Genomic DNA, 14,009 nt, shown 5'->3' on the forward strand with positions numbered 1-14,009 from the left:
AGGGAAGGGACTCGGCTGTCTACTGTGACTGGAGACAGCTGGGGGGCGGGGGCCAGAAAAGGGCAGGCAGAACTGGTCTGAAGGCACGTCCTGACCTCTACTTTTGAGGGGACTTTGGTACCCAGGCCCTGCCCCGGGCAGACTCTGAAGGCCCAGCCCTGGGTTTGCTCTGGGCTGGCGACAGGAGAAGCCTAGGGAAGGCCTTCCCAGAGTCCACCGAGGATCAGGACTCAGCTCCCAGACAGTCCTTCTGTCTCCCACATCTTGGGCACCCCAGGGGGGCGCACACACACTGCATCGAGCACCAGCCACCATTCCCGAGTGTCTCCTCGCATCCCATGTGCCAGGGCAGGAGCCGGAAGGGGGAGGAGTGGAGACAGCACTGAGCTGCTGAGCTAGATGGACTCTGAGAAAGAGACCTTAGCAGGGGGCAGCCAGGAGCCCAGGTGGAAAAACAGGCCGACCCCCCAAGGGTTAGTGCGTAGGAAGACACTAGCGCTTCAGACTGTGGTGTGGGAGGATGGGGACTGTCACACTCCCCGAGCAGATCCTTAGACCCCTGAGCTGATGTAGCTGTTGGGGGCATGGCAGGCCCCAAAATTCACAGAGTGTGCAGGGTCCTGAGCCTGCCCTATCCAGGGGGTGCCCTGGCCTGGCCAAGCTCCAGAGGACAAATGTCCTCCAGGGGTCAGGGGAAGGGAAGAGGAGCGGGAGGACCCAGTATGTCGCCAGCACTGACGAATGGCATGCAGATCACGTGCAAATTAATATGCAAACAGGTGCTGATTTTGCAGAGGCTGCCCAGGCCCTCCTCAGAGCAGCAGGGTGGCACACTCACTCAAACTCTCACAAACTCTAGCCACAGGATTATTGCCACTTACTGCCCTCNTGGGCACAGCAGAGCAGGCAGTTAGCCAGGATTACCTCTTGTGCTTTGGGGCAGAGCTGAGTGGAAGCAGGTGGGGTTAAGGGGACAGAGGAAGCCCCCGCCTGAGAAGACCCGGGGAAAGGGACCAGAGTCGCAGCCCCCAGTCCCATCCCTGAGGACTCGGAGATGAGCAGTTCGGCCTACAGAGAGGGGACATGGTGAGGGGCCGCCCACACCAGGCAGGGAGGGGAGGAGGGAGGGGAGGAGCTCAGGGAGCTGGGCGTGTCCTAATTGGACCTCAGGCCCCAAGCATGCGAAGACTCAGGAAGAACCACTTAAGGGAGGTCAATGCCTGCTCTTCAGCCAAGAGCCTAGTTCTAGACTGAAGCCCAAGGAGCTCCAAGACCAGGGCCCCGAGATTCCTGTGCAGACCCTCAAGGTGAGGCTGCCCAGTCCTGGCCCTTCCCAAGCCTCTGGGCTGCCCACCCTCCCCACTCATGCTGCCTGAATCCCACAGGTGTATTTTATCACCCAAAATGGTAGCATCGTGAAGCTCCCAGGAGCCAGAAAGTTTATCTGAAAAGCAGCAGCTGGTAGCCACAGAGGGTCAGATCCTAGACTTGAGGGTCGCTCGCACTCAAATCTGTCCAGTTCAGGAAAACATCCCCAATATTCAACCTCAGCTACTGGGCAGAAGATGCCATGTGTTGCCCCAGAGCCTCCCATGAAACCCGCTGGGCTGAAGCTATAGGGCTGACCCAGCCCCGTTACCTCTTTGAGGGCCGACGTGGTCTTCGGGAAAGGCCTGCCCCCTGTGAGCGAGTGGTACCTCCTCTCCAGCATAGTTAGTTTCTCCTTCTCCTGCAGGCCCCAAGAGGCAGAGTCAGAGCGGGGTGGGGGGTGGCGACACAGGGGGAGACGGAGTGAAGCCCCCCCACACCGCGGCAGCTGGCAGAACCCCACCCCGCTCCCCATCTTGCACCGACCCTGACCCCCTGGCCCAACCTGACCGCGGCTACCTTCTGCAGCAGCTGCAAGGAGGCGTTCTTGTCCCGCGCCAGGCGCTCGGACTCGTGCACGGCCTGGGCCCGGATCTGGCCGGCCTGACTGTCCAGGACGGCCAGGCGCTCCTGGAGGAGAGGGGGCGAGGCCAGTCAGGCCTGGGAGACGGGGCTGAGCCCGCGGTGAGGCTTCCCCATCTCTCCCGTCCAGAGACCCTTGGCGTGGGTGAAGGGGATCCACCAGCCCTTCTGCTTGGCCTTAACCCATCCCCGGAACACTCGGGCAGCTGCGGGCAGCTCCTCCCTTCATCCCTCCCTCAGCCAGGGACTCCTGTGCCGCCAGGCACACCAGCTAGAACCCAAGTCCCCAGCTGTCCCCTCCCCACCGTCAACAAGTCCAGAATCCTGGAGATACTGAAGAGTTCTCCACCTGCCCACCCCCAAGGCCAGGCCCGCTGCCTTCCCTGCCCGGACTTCTTCACCAGCCTTCTGCCTCTGCTCTCCACCTTCTGGGGTGCCCCGCACTGCCACAAACATCTTAAAATGGCCCTGGAGGTCTGTTTTTGTTTGCTTATGTGAATTTTCTAGCCCTTCCAAAAAGAATATAGATTACTGGAATAATTTTTTAAAATGCCACAAGTAAAGTTAGATCACTCCTCTCCTCAAAATCTTTGACTCCTTACTCACAGGACAGAGCACAAACTCCAAAATCGGCATTCGAGGGCTCCCGGGACCGCGCCTACGCTCTTCAGCCCCCCTCCTGGCTGACCCTGTGTCCCCGAGCCTGGCCGTGGGGTACGCTAAGCCGCACACCCTCAGGCCTTGCTAACGCTGCCACCTTAGCCCAGGAGAGCTGTCCCTGTCTTTCCGCCACTTATCCTCCAAGACCAGACGGAGCAAACCTTTTCTCCTACGTCTTCCTCAATTACCACTCAATTTCTCTGTTCCCTCCTCTGTGCTCACATCACTCTGATATCACCATTTGCCTCGTATTACTGGTACTTGTGAGCATGTGTCTCCATCACCACCCCGCCCAGGCTGTCAGATCCAGGGGCAGGGGCAGTGTCTTTTCTGTCTCCATATCCCCAGTAGAGCTTAGCACAGTGCCTGGCTCAACAACCATGTACTAAAAGGAAAAGAAAAGATAATAACGTGAGAGAGAAGAATGGGGTTTGGGGAAAATGGGCTAGGTTAATCCCAGGAGGGCTTCCTGAAAGAGGCAGCCTTAAACCACCACCTTTAAGAGCAAGACATGAGCAAGATGGGAGGGGAGAAGGGAGCTGTCCTAAATCTGGGGTCAGCCCGGGCAGTAATTCGCACAGCAAGATCTGCTGTTTACCGAGAACCTGTTAGATCCCAATAACTCTGCTAAATTGTTTGCATTTGTTACTTCATTTAATCCTCTTTTGAGGCAGGTGCCTTTACGCCCATTTTAGTGATACGAACACTGACATTCAGGAGCTAGTAAGTGGCAGAGCTGGGACTGGAACTAAATCTGTTGGACTCCAAAGCCAGTGCTCTGAACCGCTCTGAATCACAGTGGAGAAGACAGGGGAACACTGAGCAGGAGGGCAGACAGAGCCTGGGGCGGGTGGGCCACGGCGGTGCCGAGGGACGGAAGCCGAGCAGGGCTCCCGAGAAGGCAAGGGGCGTCTGGCTGGCTGGCTCGGTCAGCGGAGCATGCAACTCTTAATTTCGGTGTTGTAAATTCAACCCCCACGTAGTGTGTAGAGATTACTAAAACATAAAAATCTGAAAAAAGAAAGAGGCAACAGCAAGGGGAAGAGTGTGACCCCTGGGGTCCCAGTGGCTGAGCTCATTTCCCAGGAGCCCGGGTGGGTATGGGGAGGAGGAAACAGGTGACCCCTCCCCAACTTCCTCGAGCTTACACCCACCAAGACCCCAAAGGGATGGGATTGGCTCATCTAGGGCTCCCTGCTGCTTTCTCTCCAGGGGAATGGGGAAGATACTTTGGGAGAGGCAGGCCTGGGGTCTCTTGCTGACTCTGAAGCTCATAAACTGAGAGGTTTAACAAATGTAGCTTCTCTAAGCCCTCATTTCCTGGTCTATAAAATGAGGATGAGAGCACTGGCCTTGTGGGACCATCCTCAGGTTGGCACAAGATAACTCAAGAAAGCCTCCTGGCACACACCCACGCCCCTGGGAAATGCCAGCTCTCTTCCTTCCATCTGTCTCACAGCCGGAAGAGCAGATGCATTTGGAAGACAGAGGAGTTCAGGGAGAGGGGCAAGGGGGACTCGGGGGGAGGTCCAGTAGCTTCCCACATGCCACCAAACTCAGGCTAACTGTCGAGACGCCAGTCACCACTTTTTGACAGCCCTCCCCTGATCTCATGGCCTTCACCTCCCGCCTACTCACTCCACCCGAACCGTACACGCATGCATGTGTGCGCACGGACACACCAGTCTCAGCCACAGCCATGTGAGCTGCCTGGACCTTCCTCCCCATTCTCCTCCCTGACATCTTCCTACAACTTGCTTAACACAAGCCTCCTCCCAGATTTACCACATGCACGCACGCACCTCTGCCCCATCATCCTGTCCTGGTCTGGCTGAGATCAGGAGCGAGGGATCACAGCACCTGCAGCTCCAGGACTGGGGAGGGTATGATACACAATCCCCTGGTTCGTGCCTCAGCTGAGCGAGGGCTGAGGCACAGCTGGAAGCCAGGGGCTGCCCTCTCTAGGACCGCTGGTTGACTCAAATATCCAGATTTCAGGACCATGTATGTTTCCCAGCACAGCCACCAGACAGAGAGCTTGACAAGGGCGGCAGCAGTCTCCTCTTCAGCCTCCTCCTCCTCCACCCTTCATCTCTCTGCGCAGCCAGAGCCCGGTCCACTGTCCCCCGGGGCCCACGCTTACTAACAGCAGCTGCTGCCGGCTCCGTGCTTACTACGATCAGAGCCCATGTGATCCCCGCATTTACCGTCTCGCTTAATTCTCCTGACAGCCTGTTCCTGTTTTGCAGTTAAGGAACCCGAGGTAAAGGTAAAGTTAACTCTTTTGGCATCACCAGAGGGAAATCCAAGCGCAGCGGGGATCCAATCACTGGCCTCGCCCCCACCTGGCACTGAGGCCCCGCAGGGCACAGGGGCGGGGCACACCTTCCTCTTGGTGATGCTGTGGAGCAGCTCGGCCTTGCTCCGGAGCAGCCCCTGGCCCGCCAGCTCCCGCTCCTCCTCCACGCGGCTCTCCCGCTCCAGCTGCTGGAACTCCAGGTCCTCAAACAGCTTTGTCTCCGTCTCCAGGGCCTCGGCCTCCTTGAACGACAGCGACAAAGGGGGTTGAATGGTGCTCCCAAGACCACCTCTGGCCTGCGGAGCCAGGCCACAGAGGCAGGAGTTCTGAGGGCCGGCCCCAGGGAAATTGGGGAAGGGACCTGCCCCCAACCCAACCCCCTTTCCTCGGTTTGGCTTTTTGCCCCTTTCACGGGCATCACTGCCTGCAGTAGCAGAAAGGTGGAAGTCGGTCCCCGCCCCCTCCCGCCCCAGTCCTTCCCTGTCCCTTCCAAGCCACAGCACCGACCCTGGTGTCCGGCAGGAAGTGCAGGGCCCAGGTGGTCCCGTCCCACCGCTCTCCTGTCTTCTGGGTGGGTGGCCCTCGGGGGCCAGGGAAGGGGAGCTGGTGAAACTGACCCTTCTCAGCTGCTCCTGTAACTGTTCCCGCACTGACTCGGGGCAGTTATCGAGCTGCGTCTGGAGCTCGGCGTAGAGAGCCTGGCGGGCCTCCAGGTGCCTCCGTCCCGCGGCCAGCTCCGCCCTCTCNCACCTCCGGCCCGGGCAGCAGCGGCCATGGGGGGCGGGGCGGGACAGAGAGCTGGGGAGCCGGAAGCGAGGCCGGGGGACGGGGGGCTGAGGACTAACAGAGGAGCGGAGCGGGAGAGGAGGAAGAGGAGGAAGGGAAAACAAACACTCTTCAAGGAGAAGAGTGGGAAAAGCAAGGAGCCGAAGTGGAGGCGAAGGACAGGACACTCGCAGGTGCAGAGCACAGGACGCTGTAACACGGGCACAGGTGTGGGTCTCGGGCAGAAATTTTGGTCTCTTGGGAGCCCCCTGAATGAGAAACGTTTGGGTGAGTCCTAAGTCCTCTGTTTTCGCTCCAAACCAGTCAAGGCCAAAGCTGGTTCCATATCACAAACACGGAGTCTCTAGCTCCTATTTCTCCGGGGCTCCTCCGCTGCCTAGAGACCAAAATTTAACCCTGGAGGGAGGGGGGAAGGGGTATAGACAGTCAGGGTTAAATCCAGGGGTCGGGTACGAATTGGAAAGCTGAGGATGTTAAAGCTACAGCAGTGCCGCAGAGGGGACCCCGGCCCGACTCCCTGGGCCTCCCTCCCTCCTGCCCGGGGTGGAGGTGGGTGCTAGCACTCCAGGCTGAACTCCAGCAGAACGAGGGTTGCAATTAGTCCGACCGTTGCCATGGCAGTGGGAGCCCCAGGAGTGGGTACAGAGAGGAGGTGGAGAGCTCTGTCTGGGGCGACATGACACCTCTGAGGGCGGGAAGGGGGACGAGGGAGGAGCTGGTGAGTCACCCCTCCGAAGGACAGGCAGAGGAGAAACTATGATTACTGATTCCAAAACCAGAGCGGGGCCATGGGCTGGGGAGGAAAGCTGAGTGAACCTTCCCCACGGCCACTGCCTCCCCACCCCCACCGCACCACCCCCTCACATAACTGGGCCCGGAGAAAAGGCAAAGTCTGGGCCTCGAGGTGATGCCAGATTAACGAGAAATGAGGTGAGGCAGGTTCCTTCTGAAAAGCTGACCTTACGTGAAGTCCCTGTGCTGAATCCTGCCCCGTCCCTCCAGCCCATCAGGGAGAGGAGGACCCAATCAGGCCAGTTCTGCGGTCCAAGCACTTTGCCCTCTTAGGACTCAGGCTCTAGAATACCCTATGTTCTGGATGGCTCAGGGCATGGAGACGGGGAGAGGCCTACTCATTCCCACCCTCCAGTTGGGGTATCTGGATTTTGGGAGCCCCAGAGGAAAGCCAGGAAGGGTAGCCACCGTGTGGGCAGAGAAAACCGGTCTACACCCTCCTGGGCCATGCCGACACGGCTAGCCCTCCTGACCCCTCCGCTCCGGAAGGAAGAGAGGGGAGGAGGTAGTCGGCTGGAAGACAGCCCGCTTCTCCCAGCTGCACAGGAAAACCGCCAACAATCTATGGAGGCTGCACCTGGGCTTTTCCAAATGGGGGGCACTCCTCAGGCTGAGCAGCTCCTCAGCGATGCATTTCCCCCCAACTTTTACCCTTCCTGCCAATGTACCACTGAGTAAAGTTGAGCTGTGCCCCCTGCCCATTCCTTTCTGATCAAAACCCTGGAGTCCTACACCAAGAAAGGAAGGAGGCAGAATTAGAGGGGAGAGGTCAAGGGCACAGCGGTGCCCTTGCAGTTAGTACACAAGCCGGCATGGCTCAGCCCTGCCTGGGAGAGTGGGGGGGCGCTGGCAGTTAGGGGCATGCGAGAGCCCAGGACAGTGATTAGGGGGGGCGCGTTAGTGCAGGCCTGGTTGGTAAGCGTGGAGTTAATCTGGCACAGAATTTGGGAGTGTGGTTTTGGGGGCCAGAGCTAAAGCTCCAAAAAAAAGGGGGGGTGGTTTGTTGAAGAATCTTTAAGAGTTTCAAAACTGGGCACAGGAGACACTCTCAAAAAATTCAGATAGAAAATTAACTCTTGGAAAAATACTGTCAAGTCCAGAAATAGATGGCCCCTCTCCACACTTCAGAGCTTTTGGCACGTTGTTGGGCATCTTGGGCCTGGCTGGCACGGCCCCTGTGGGACGGAGCGACCCCTGCAGGCTGGCACGGAATCTGAAAGGGTCGGGGGGGCAGGAGCTGGGACCACCTGGGACGGGAGGCTGCAGATCCTGAAAGGCTCAGGGGAAGCAGAGACCTGAAGGCCGTCCCCCGAAGATCACATCCTGAGCACCCAAGGCATGCTGGGAGGGGCACGATCTCTAGACAGAGGGCCCCAAACCAGAGCCACTGCCCAGCACCAGTCCCTCAGGCTGTGCTCACTGCCCAAGCAGCAGCTTCGGCACTTCTAGAAGGGCCACGAAGGGCCAGGAATGGCAGGCACCCAGAGACAGCACAGAGACCCAGACAGAGGAGATCCCAGGGCCCAGCCCCGCCCCTGACCGTGCCCTTCAAGCTGACACCTTCCACAGAGGACACGGACCCCTCCCCTGACGGCCACAGAGACCACCAGGTCCACAGGAAGGTGGGTGAGAGGAGAAGTAAAGGGCCCAGAGAAGACGTTTCTCCTTCCCCGGGGCCACCGGTAGCCAGCACGGGGCCGGGCCGGCTGTGGGTTACCTTGTCCCTCTCCTTCTGGAGGCCAGTTTCCAAGGTCACCAACTTTTCCTGCAGCTGGTCCACGGCCTTCTGCTCCTTCTGCAGCAAGGCCCGCTCTGCCTCCCTCTCCCCCTGCAGCAGTGCTCGCTCCATTTCAGCCTGGGGGCAGCACCGAGGTCCGTGTCAAGGCCCGTCGGGGCAGACAGACGCAGCCCCTGCAGGGACCCTGGCTCTGCCCGGGGAAGAGCGGGGCTCACCTCTCGGGCGGACTCCTGCAGCTGCTGCTCCAGCTCCTTCACGCGGACCTTGAGCTGCTCCACGCGGCCCAGCACCTGAGCCCGCTCCTCTTCCAGGGCCAGCACCTCCCCCTGGAGCTTGGTGCCGGGAGCATCTTCATGCTGCAGGGGACGGAAGCCATCAGCTGGGGAAGCCTGGAGCCTTCTGTGCTCAGACTAAGAGGACGGAGCCCCATTCCTCCGGGAGCTTGGAAGGGGCAGCTAGACAGTGAGGAGGCAAACTCCCCTCCCTGCAAGGGGAGCCATGCTGCTCAGCAGAAGGGAATGAAGGTTTCCCACTGAGAGCCAGGCCGGAGGCCCTGAGGAAAGGCAGGTCATCAAGCATACTGATAGCCTGGGAAGCACATCGCCACCTCCCTCTCTTCCTTGCCTCCTCACCTCTACGCCTCTCATCCCTGTGTCTTCCCGAACCGAAGCCTTCAATTACATTCCCCTCACTGAGCCATCCCTCCCCCACACCTGCCTCTTCNTGCTGCTGCACTCCTCCTTGAGATTCTCCTCATCTGAGCGGTCCACACATTCCCACAGGCGCTGGGTGGCCCCTCCGGGCTCCTCAGTGCCCAGGCCAGAGGCTCCGGTGGCCCCCGAAAGGCCTCGCGCCGGCCTCCGGCCCGCCAGCGCCAACGCGGCGGTGGCTTCCCCGATGCTGGGCAGCTCCCCGGCCTCGGGCGCCCCGTCGGCCCGGCTGTACTCGGCACACAGGTTCAGGATGGTCTCCAGGCGCTGGCGTTCCTGGGGAGGGCGGACAGCGCAGGGCATGAGCGGGAGGGCCGCTGGGTCCTGGTGGAGGCACCGTGCGCGGTCAGGAGCGAGAACCAGGACACGGGTGCTGGGGGCTCAGAACCAAGTCAGGAGAGCCCCAAACCCAGAGCGAGGAGAGGCACAGGGCAGGAGGGTGCCCCAGAAGTGGGCAGGCGGCCGCCTTGTGCCACCTGCCTGCATGGCGTGCCCCTCCCAGCTTCCTGTTTCCTTTCCCTTTTCACTCTGCCCCGAAGGGACTTCCTTGTGGACACACGGCGACACAGACTGCCAAGCAGGCTGAAGGCCACAGTGACACACAGAGGAACACTCAGGTGCTCAGGCCGATTCGCATCCACGTAGATCTACAGACACGAGGGGACACACCCCCCCCCCCCCCCCCCNACTTGCGCTGGCAGGCAGGCGCACACACAGACGCCAGCCCTGGCACGCACGGATGCACACTGGCACGCGCTCACACAGATAAACACAGTCTAGCATACAGACAGGTGGGCATGGCCGGCCGGAATACAGACCCACGGGCCGACCGGGATCCGACACAGGTTCCCACGAAGTTGGCTCGGCATGTATACTCCGGGCCAGACAGCTGTGTGACACGGGCCTCCCCATCGCTCCCCCAGCTCCAAGTCACTCTCGGGCTGCCCGCCGCTCCTTTCCGAGAGGAGCTGCTGCACTTGAATGCCCAGGCCCAGCTGTGAGTGCCCCAAGGCGCTGCCCCTTAACCCACCCACCCCCAAACACCCTCAGCCAGATAGCTCTCAGGGGTCCATGAGGTCAAGGAGGGATGGTACAATCACGCCCCTCAATCTGTGTCCCTGGCTCTCATTCATAACACCCCAGCCTTGAAGCCCCACCCCCACCCCAGGCTCCCATGGCTCTGCTGTCCAGGACTCAGCCAGGACCCCCCTGGACACATACCCAGCTTGCCTCCAGCTGCTTGCCCAGTTCCATGTCAAAAGAAAAAAAAAAACAAACAAGGAAGCGAGGAGCCTCAGCACCCAGGGGGCTGGGCCAGGGCCCCCGCCCCTGCCCCAGGACCCAGATAAGCAGCCTGCTGGAGGTGGGAGGGGCAGGGCGGGCAGCCTCCAAGATTTAAAGTGGCAGGTGGGGCAGGTCAGGGCTGGTGGTGAGGTGTGCCCTTGCGCCTGGGGGTGGGGAGGCTGACTGGAGGTGCTGAGGGAGGCTGGGCCCATCACTCTGCCTTTGCCAGACTCCGTGCTCCCTCTCCAGGATAAGACCCCAACGTGGTCCAAGCACACTCAAGGCCAAGGCGAAGATGGTGAAAGGAAGATGTAGCAACGGAGAAGGCTGGCAGTCCTGCCTCCTCTCCCCCAGACCCGGCACAAACACAGGGGCCCACACCTCACCTTGCCCAAAGCTGTCCCACCTTCTTCTGAAAAGCTCTCCAGACAAACCCCCTCATGTCTGGTTCTCCCCTCAAACCAATCCCAGGGGCTCTGGGACCCCCCAGCAACCCCACTCTGCTCACAAGGGACAGAGGGCAGAATCCATTCTCCTGTACGTGTGCTCGATCGTCCACATTAGCCAGAGCCCCCCGGGCTCCCTGTGCTATCTGGGAAATCCTGGCCCCCACCCAGCTCAGATGCCATCCCCAGGACAGCTGCCCGGAGCCACACCCGGCCCCCAAATGCACACAGACGCACGCACTCTGATGCACAGTATCACCATCACACTGTCCAGCCCAAAAGAAAGCCCAGGGCCACCTGTCCTGTTCTCTTTATCCTCCCTGCCACCCGCATTCCCAGATGATCTTGCCTGGGCCAAGGTGGCCAGCTCCCACCCATTAGTAAAAGACCAAAAAGAAGGGCGCCTGGGTGGCTCAGTCAGTTGAGCATCCAACTTCGGCTCAGGTCACGATCTCAAGGTTCGGGAGTTCAAGCCGCGCATCAGGCTCGCTGCTGTCAGCATGGATCCCACTTTGGATCCCCTGTCCCCCTCTCTCACTGTCCCTCCCCTGCTCACACTCTCTCTCTCTCTCTCAAAAATAAATAAAACACTTTAAAAAAAGGAACTTTTCTAAAGAACAAGGTGCTTTTCTAAAAAACAAGCCTTGAAAAGACAGGAAACTCGAATTCCAATGCCAGCTCTACCAGAACTTGCTGTGTGACCTTGCACAAACCCATTCCCCTCTCTGCGCCTCGGTTTCTCATCATTAAGACTTGCTTCTCAAACTGAGAGGTGCAAGGCCTCACCGTAAAGGTGGTGTGTTTTCCTACAGCTTTGTTACAGTCCGGTAAATAACGTAAAACTTAATTTATACGTTAAAACAAATGCTGTGCTATAGAATAAAAGCAAAGCTAACATGAAATTAAAATAAAGCCTTAGAGGGGCGTCTGGGCGGCTCAGGTGGCTAGGCGTCCGACTTTGGCTCAGGTCATGATCTCACAGTTTGTGAGTTTGAGCCCCCGCATCGGGCTCTGTGCTGACAGCTCGGAGCCTGGAGCCTGCCTCGGATTCTGGGTCTCCCTCTCTCTCTGCCTTTCTCTCACTCATGCTCTTTCTCAAAAACACATAAACATTCAAAAAAAATTAAAATAATAAAATAAAGCCTTAGTGACTTCAAAGAAAGTTCTTCCACGGGGCGCCCGGGTGGCTTAGTCGGTTAAGCGTCCGACTTTCGCTTAGGTCATGATCTCGCAGTTCGTGGGTTCGAGCCCTGCGTCGGGCTCTGTGCTGCCAGCTCAGAGCCTGGAGCCTGTTTCAGAGTCTGCGTCTCCCTCTCTCTCTGACCCTCCCCTGCTCACGCTGTCTCTCTCTCTCTCTCCTAGAAATAAAAATATTAAAAAAAAAAAAAAAGAAAGTTCTTCCAGGCGCCAGACCCCTGAGATACAGGTCACTAAGGTGCGTCCTGGAAGCAGAAAAGCCTGAGAAGCCCGGGCCCTGCCCGCTTGCCAGCTGGCCTGCCCACGCGCTGGCAGGGACCCTGCTGTGGACGGCGGCAGCCTCCGGGGCATCTGCTCACCAGCCTCTCCATCTCCTGCTCCCAGAGCCGTTCTTGGCGCTGCCGCCGGTGGTACTCCAGGAGGTCATCTTCATTGTCACTGATCTCTGTGATGCTGTTTTTCCGCTCCCGAGTGACAGGCACCCGCAAGTCCCCGCTGGACAGCTTCCTCTGGGCACGGGGGCTCTGGCGGGGCGAAGCCCCAGTCAGAGAGCCAAGGCTATAGGCTGGGCTCAGCCTGCCACTGAAGCTGCCCTTGCGGGGTGCCAGTGACTCCCCGAGGGTGGGGGAGGGGCTCCGTGTCCTCCGGCCCCGTGCCCCCAGTGTCAGGGAGGAGTCCTCCGGGGACGCCCCGTGGGCCGCCCAGCGCCGGGGCCGGGGGCTCTCTGCCACTTCCCTGGTTAGCTTGGGGTCTGGCGCAGTCCTGGTGGGCATGGGGGAGAGAGCCCGTCGCGACAGAGACGGGCTCAACGGAGGGAGTTCTCGCCTGCTGTCCAGGCCCCGGCGGCCCAGGCGGGGACTCTCAGGGGGCTGCAGGGTGCGGGAGGCTGACCCATCTGAAAATGTTCGGCCCACCAGCTGGCGTGAGGGGCTGGTTGTCAGCACCCGCTCGGTGCCCGGCAGCTCGCGGAAAGGGCTGGGAGGGCGGTCCTGGAGGGTGCCAATCTTATTTCGGGGAGCAGGGACCGGAGGCTGCAACTTGGGGCTTCCGGGAATGCTCGTGGGTTGGCTTCGGGCACCGGAAGCCGGGTATTCACTCAGGCTGATGGCCACCACGGGCAGCTGCCCGCCCAGCCGGGGGCTCTCGGTGGCTCTGCGGGCCTCCGCCAAGACCGTGGCCGCGGGGCTGTCTGTCAGCAGACCTCGGAGGCCGGGGCTGGGAGGCCTCTCGTGCCCCGCCTTCCGGCCCAGCCGGGGGCTCTCCGAGGAGCGGGCACCACTCGGTCGGGGCTGTGGGGGCTGCAGGGCCAGATGGTAGCTGGAGGAGCGGGCGGGTACCAGCGGCGGCACGGAAGGTGCAGGCTCCTGCCCGCTGGGTGAGTGGCTGGCACAGCTGCCGCTGCTGGCTGGCGAGGAGAGCGGAGAGAAGGCTGGGGAGGTGTTCTCGTAGCTGGAGCCCACAGACATGGCGCCGGGGCTGGTTGGCGGGGACAGCAGGTAGCGCCCGCCGTTAGCCATTGGCGACAGCGGGGAAGTCGCGGCAGGCTTCTTGCCGGCTGCCCCGGGCTCCTCTAGCACCAGCGAATCCATGATTTCCTGCAGGTCCTTCTCAATAGAGCTCACCAGGGAACTGTGGCTGCCACAGGCGGAGGGGCCCCGGGTGGCGGCCTGTGGGGCGTGGTTCCCGTTCACCAGGCTTTCCGACTCTGTGGATGGGAAACGCAAAGAGGCCTCAGGCCCTGGTCTTCGGCTCTGGGGAGCTGTGCATGCGCAAGAATGAGGGCGCGCTCCCACCTTCTCCGAGCAGAGGCCGGGAGAAGGTTCTAGAACCGTCAGGTGATCTGCCAGGGCCACCACTGACCTGCGGCGCAACCGTAAATCACTCGCCCTCCCCTCGGCTTCCCTGCCCGTAAAGGAAACGCATGGGTGCTGCCCTGCTGGCTCTGACGCTCCATGACGTAGGACGGAGCTGGTGACCAGTCCAGGCGCTTCTAGGCCTAGCTGTGGCAGGCTCACGCCACGACTAGGTCCCTCCATGCCTTGGTTTCCCCAGCCTCCTAGATCTCTCCTTCAGGAAGGGCAGGTGACATCCTGTAGAGGGGAGGTTGTGGAGCCGGCCAGGAGGCCAGGGCGGGGGGGGGGGGGGGG

The 14,009-nt window shown here is 60.4% G+C and overlaps 1 protein-coding gene across 1 annotated transcript in view; it reads right to left on the bottom strand.

Moving 5' to 3' along the window:
- Positions 1-14,009, bottom strand: part of PHLDB1 (pleckstrin homology like domain family B member 1) — a 41,490-nt gene that overhangs the window by 13,731 nt on the left and 13,750 nt on the right. The window contains exons 6-12 of the mRNA XM_077777191.1: positions 12,222-13,567; positions 8,939-9,211; positions 8,441-8,581; positions 8,205-8,342; positions 4,996-5,151; positions 1,888-1,998; positions 1,640-1,729 (exon numbers count right to left, since the gene is read on the bottom strand). Coding sequence (XP_077633317.1) covers positions 1,640-1,729; positions 1,888-1,998; positions 4,996-5,151; positions 8,205-8,342; positions 8,441-8,581; positions 8,939-9,211; positions 12,222-13,567 — 2,255 coding nt within the window. The remainder of the gene's footprint in view (positions 1-1,639; positions 1,730-1,887; positions 1,999-4,995; positions 5,152-8,204; positions 8,343-8,440; positions 8,582-8,938; positions 9,212-12,221; positions 13,568-14,009) is intronic.

Source organism: Crocuta crocuta, unplaced genomic scaffold (genome assembly GCF_008692635.1).
Source record: "Crocuta crocuta isolate KB4526 unplaced genomic scaffold, BGI_CrCroc_1.0 scaffold271, whole genome shotgun sequence".
Lineage (NCBI taxonomy): Eukaryota > Metazoa > Chordata > Mammalia > Carnivora > Hyaenidae > Crocuta > Crocuta crocuta.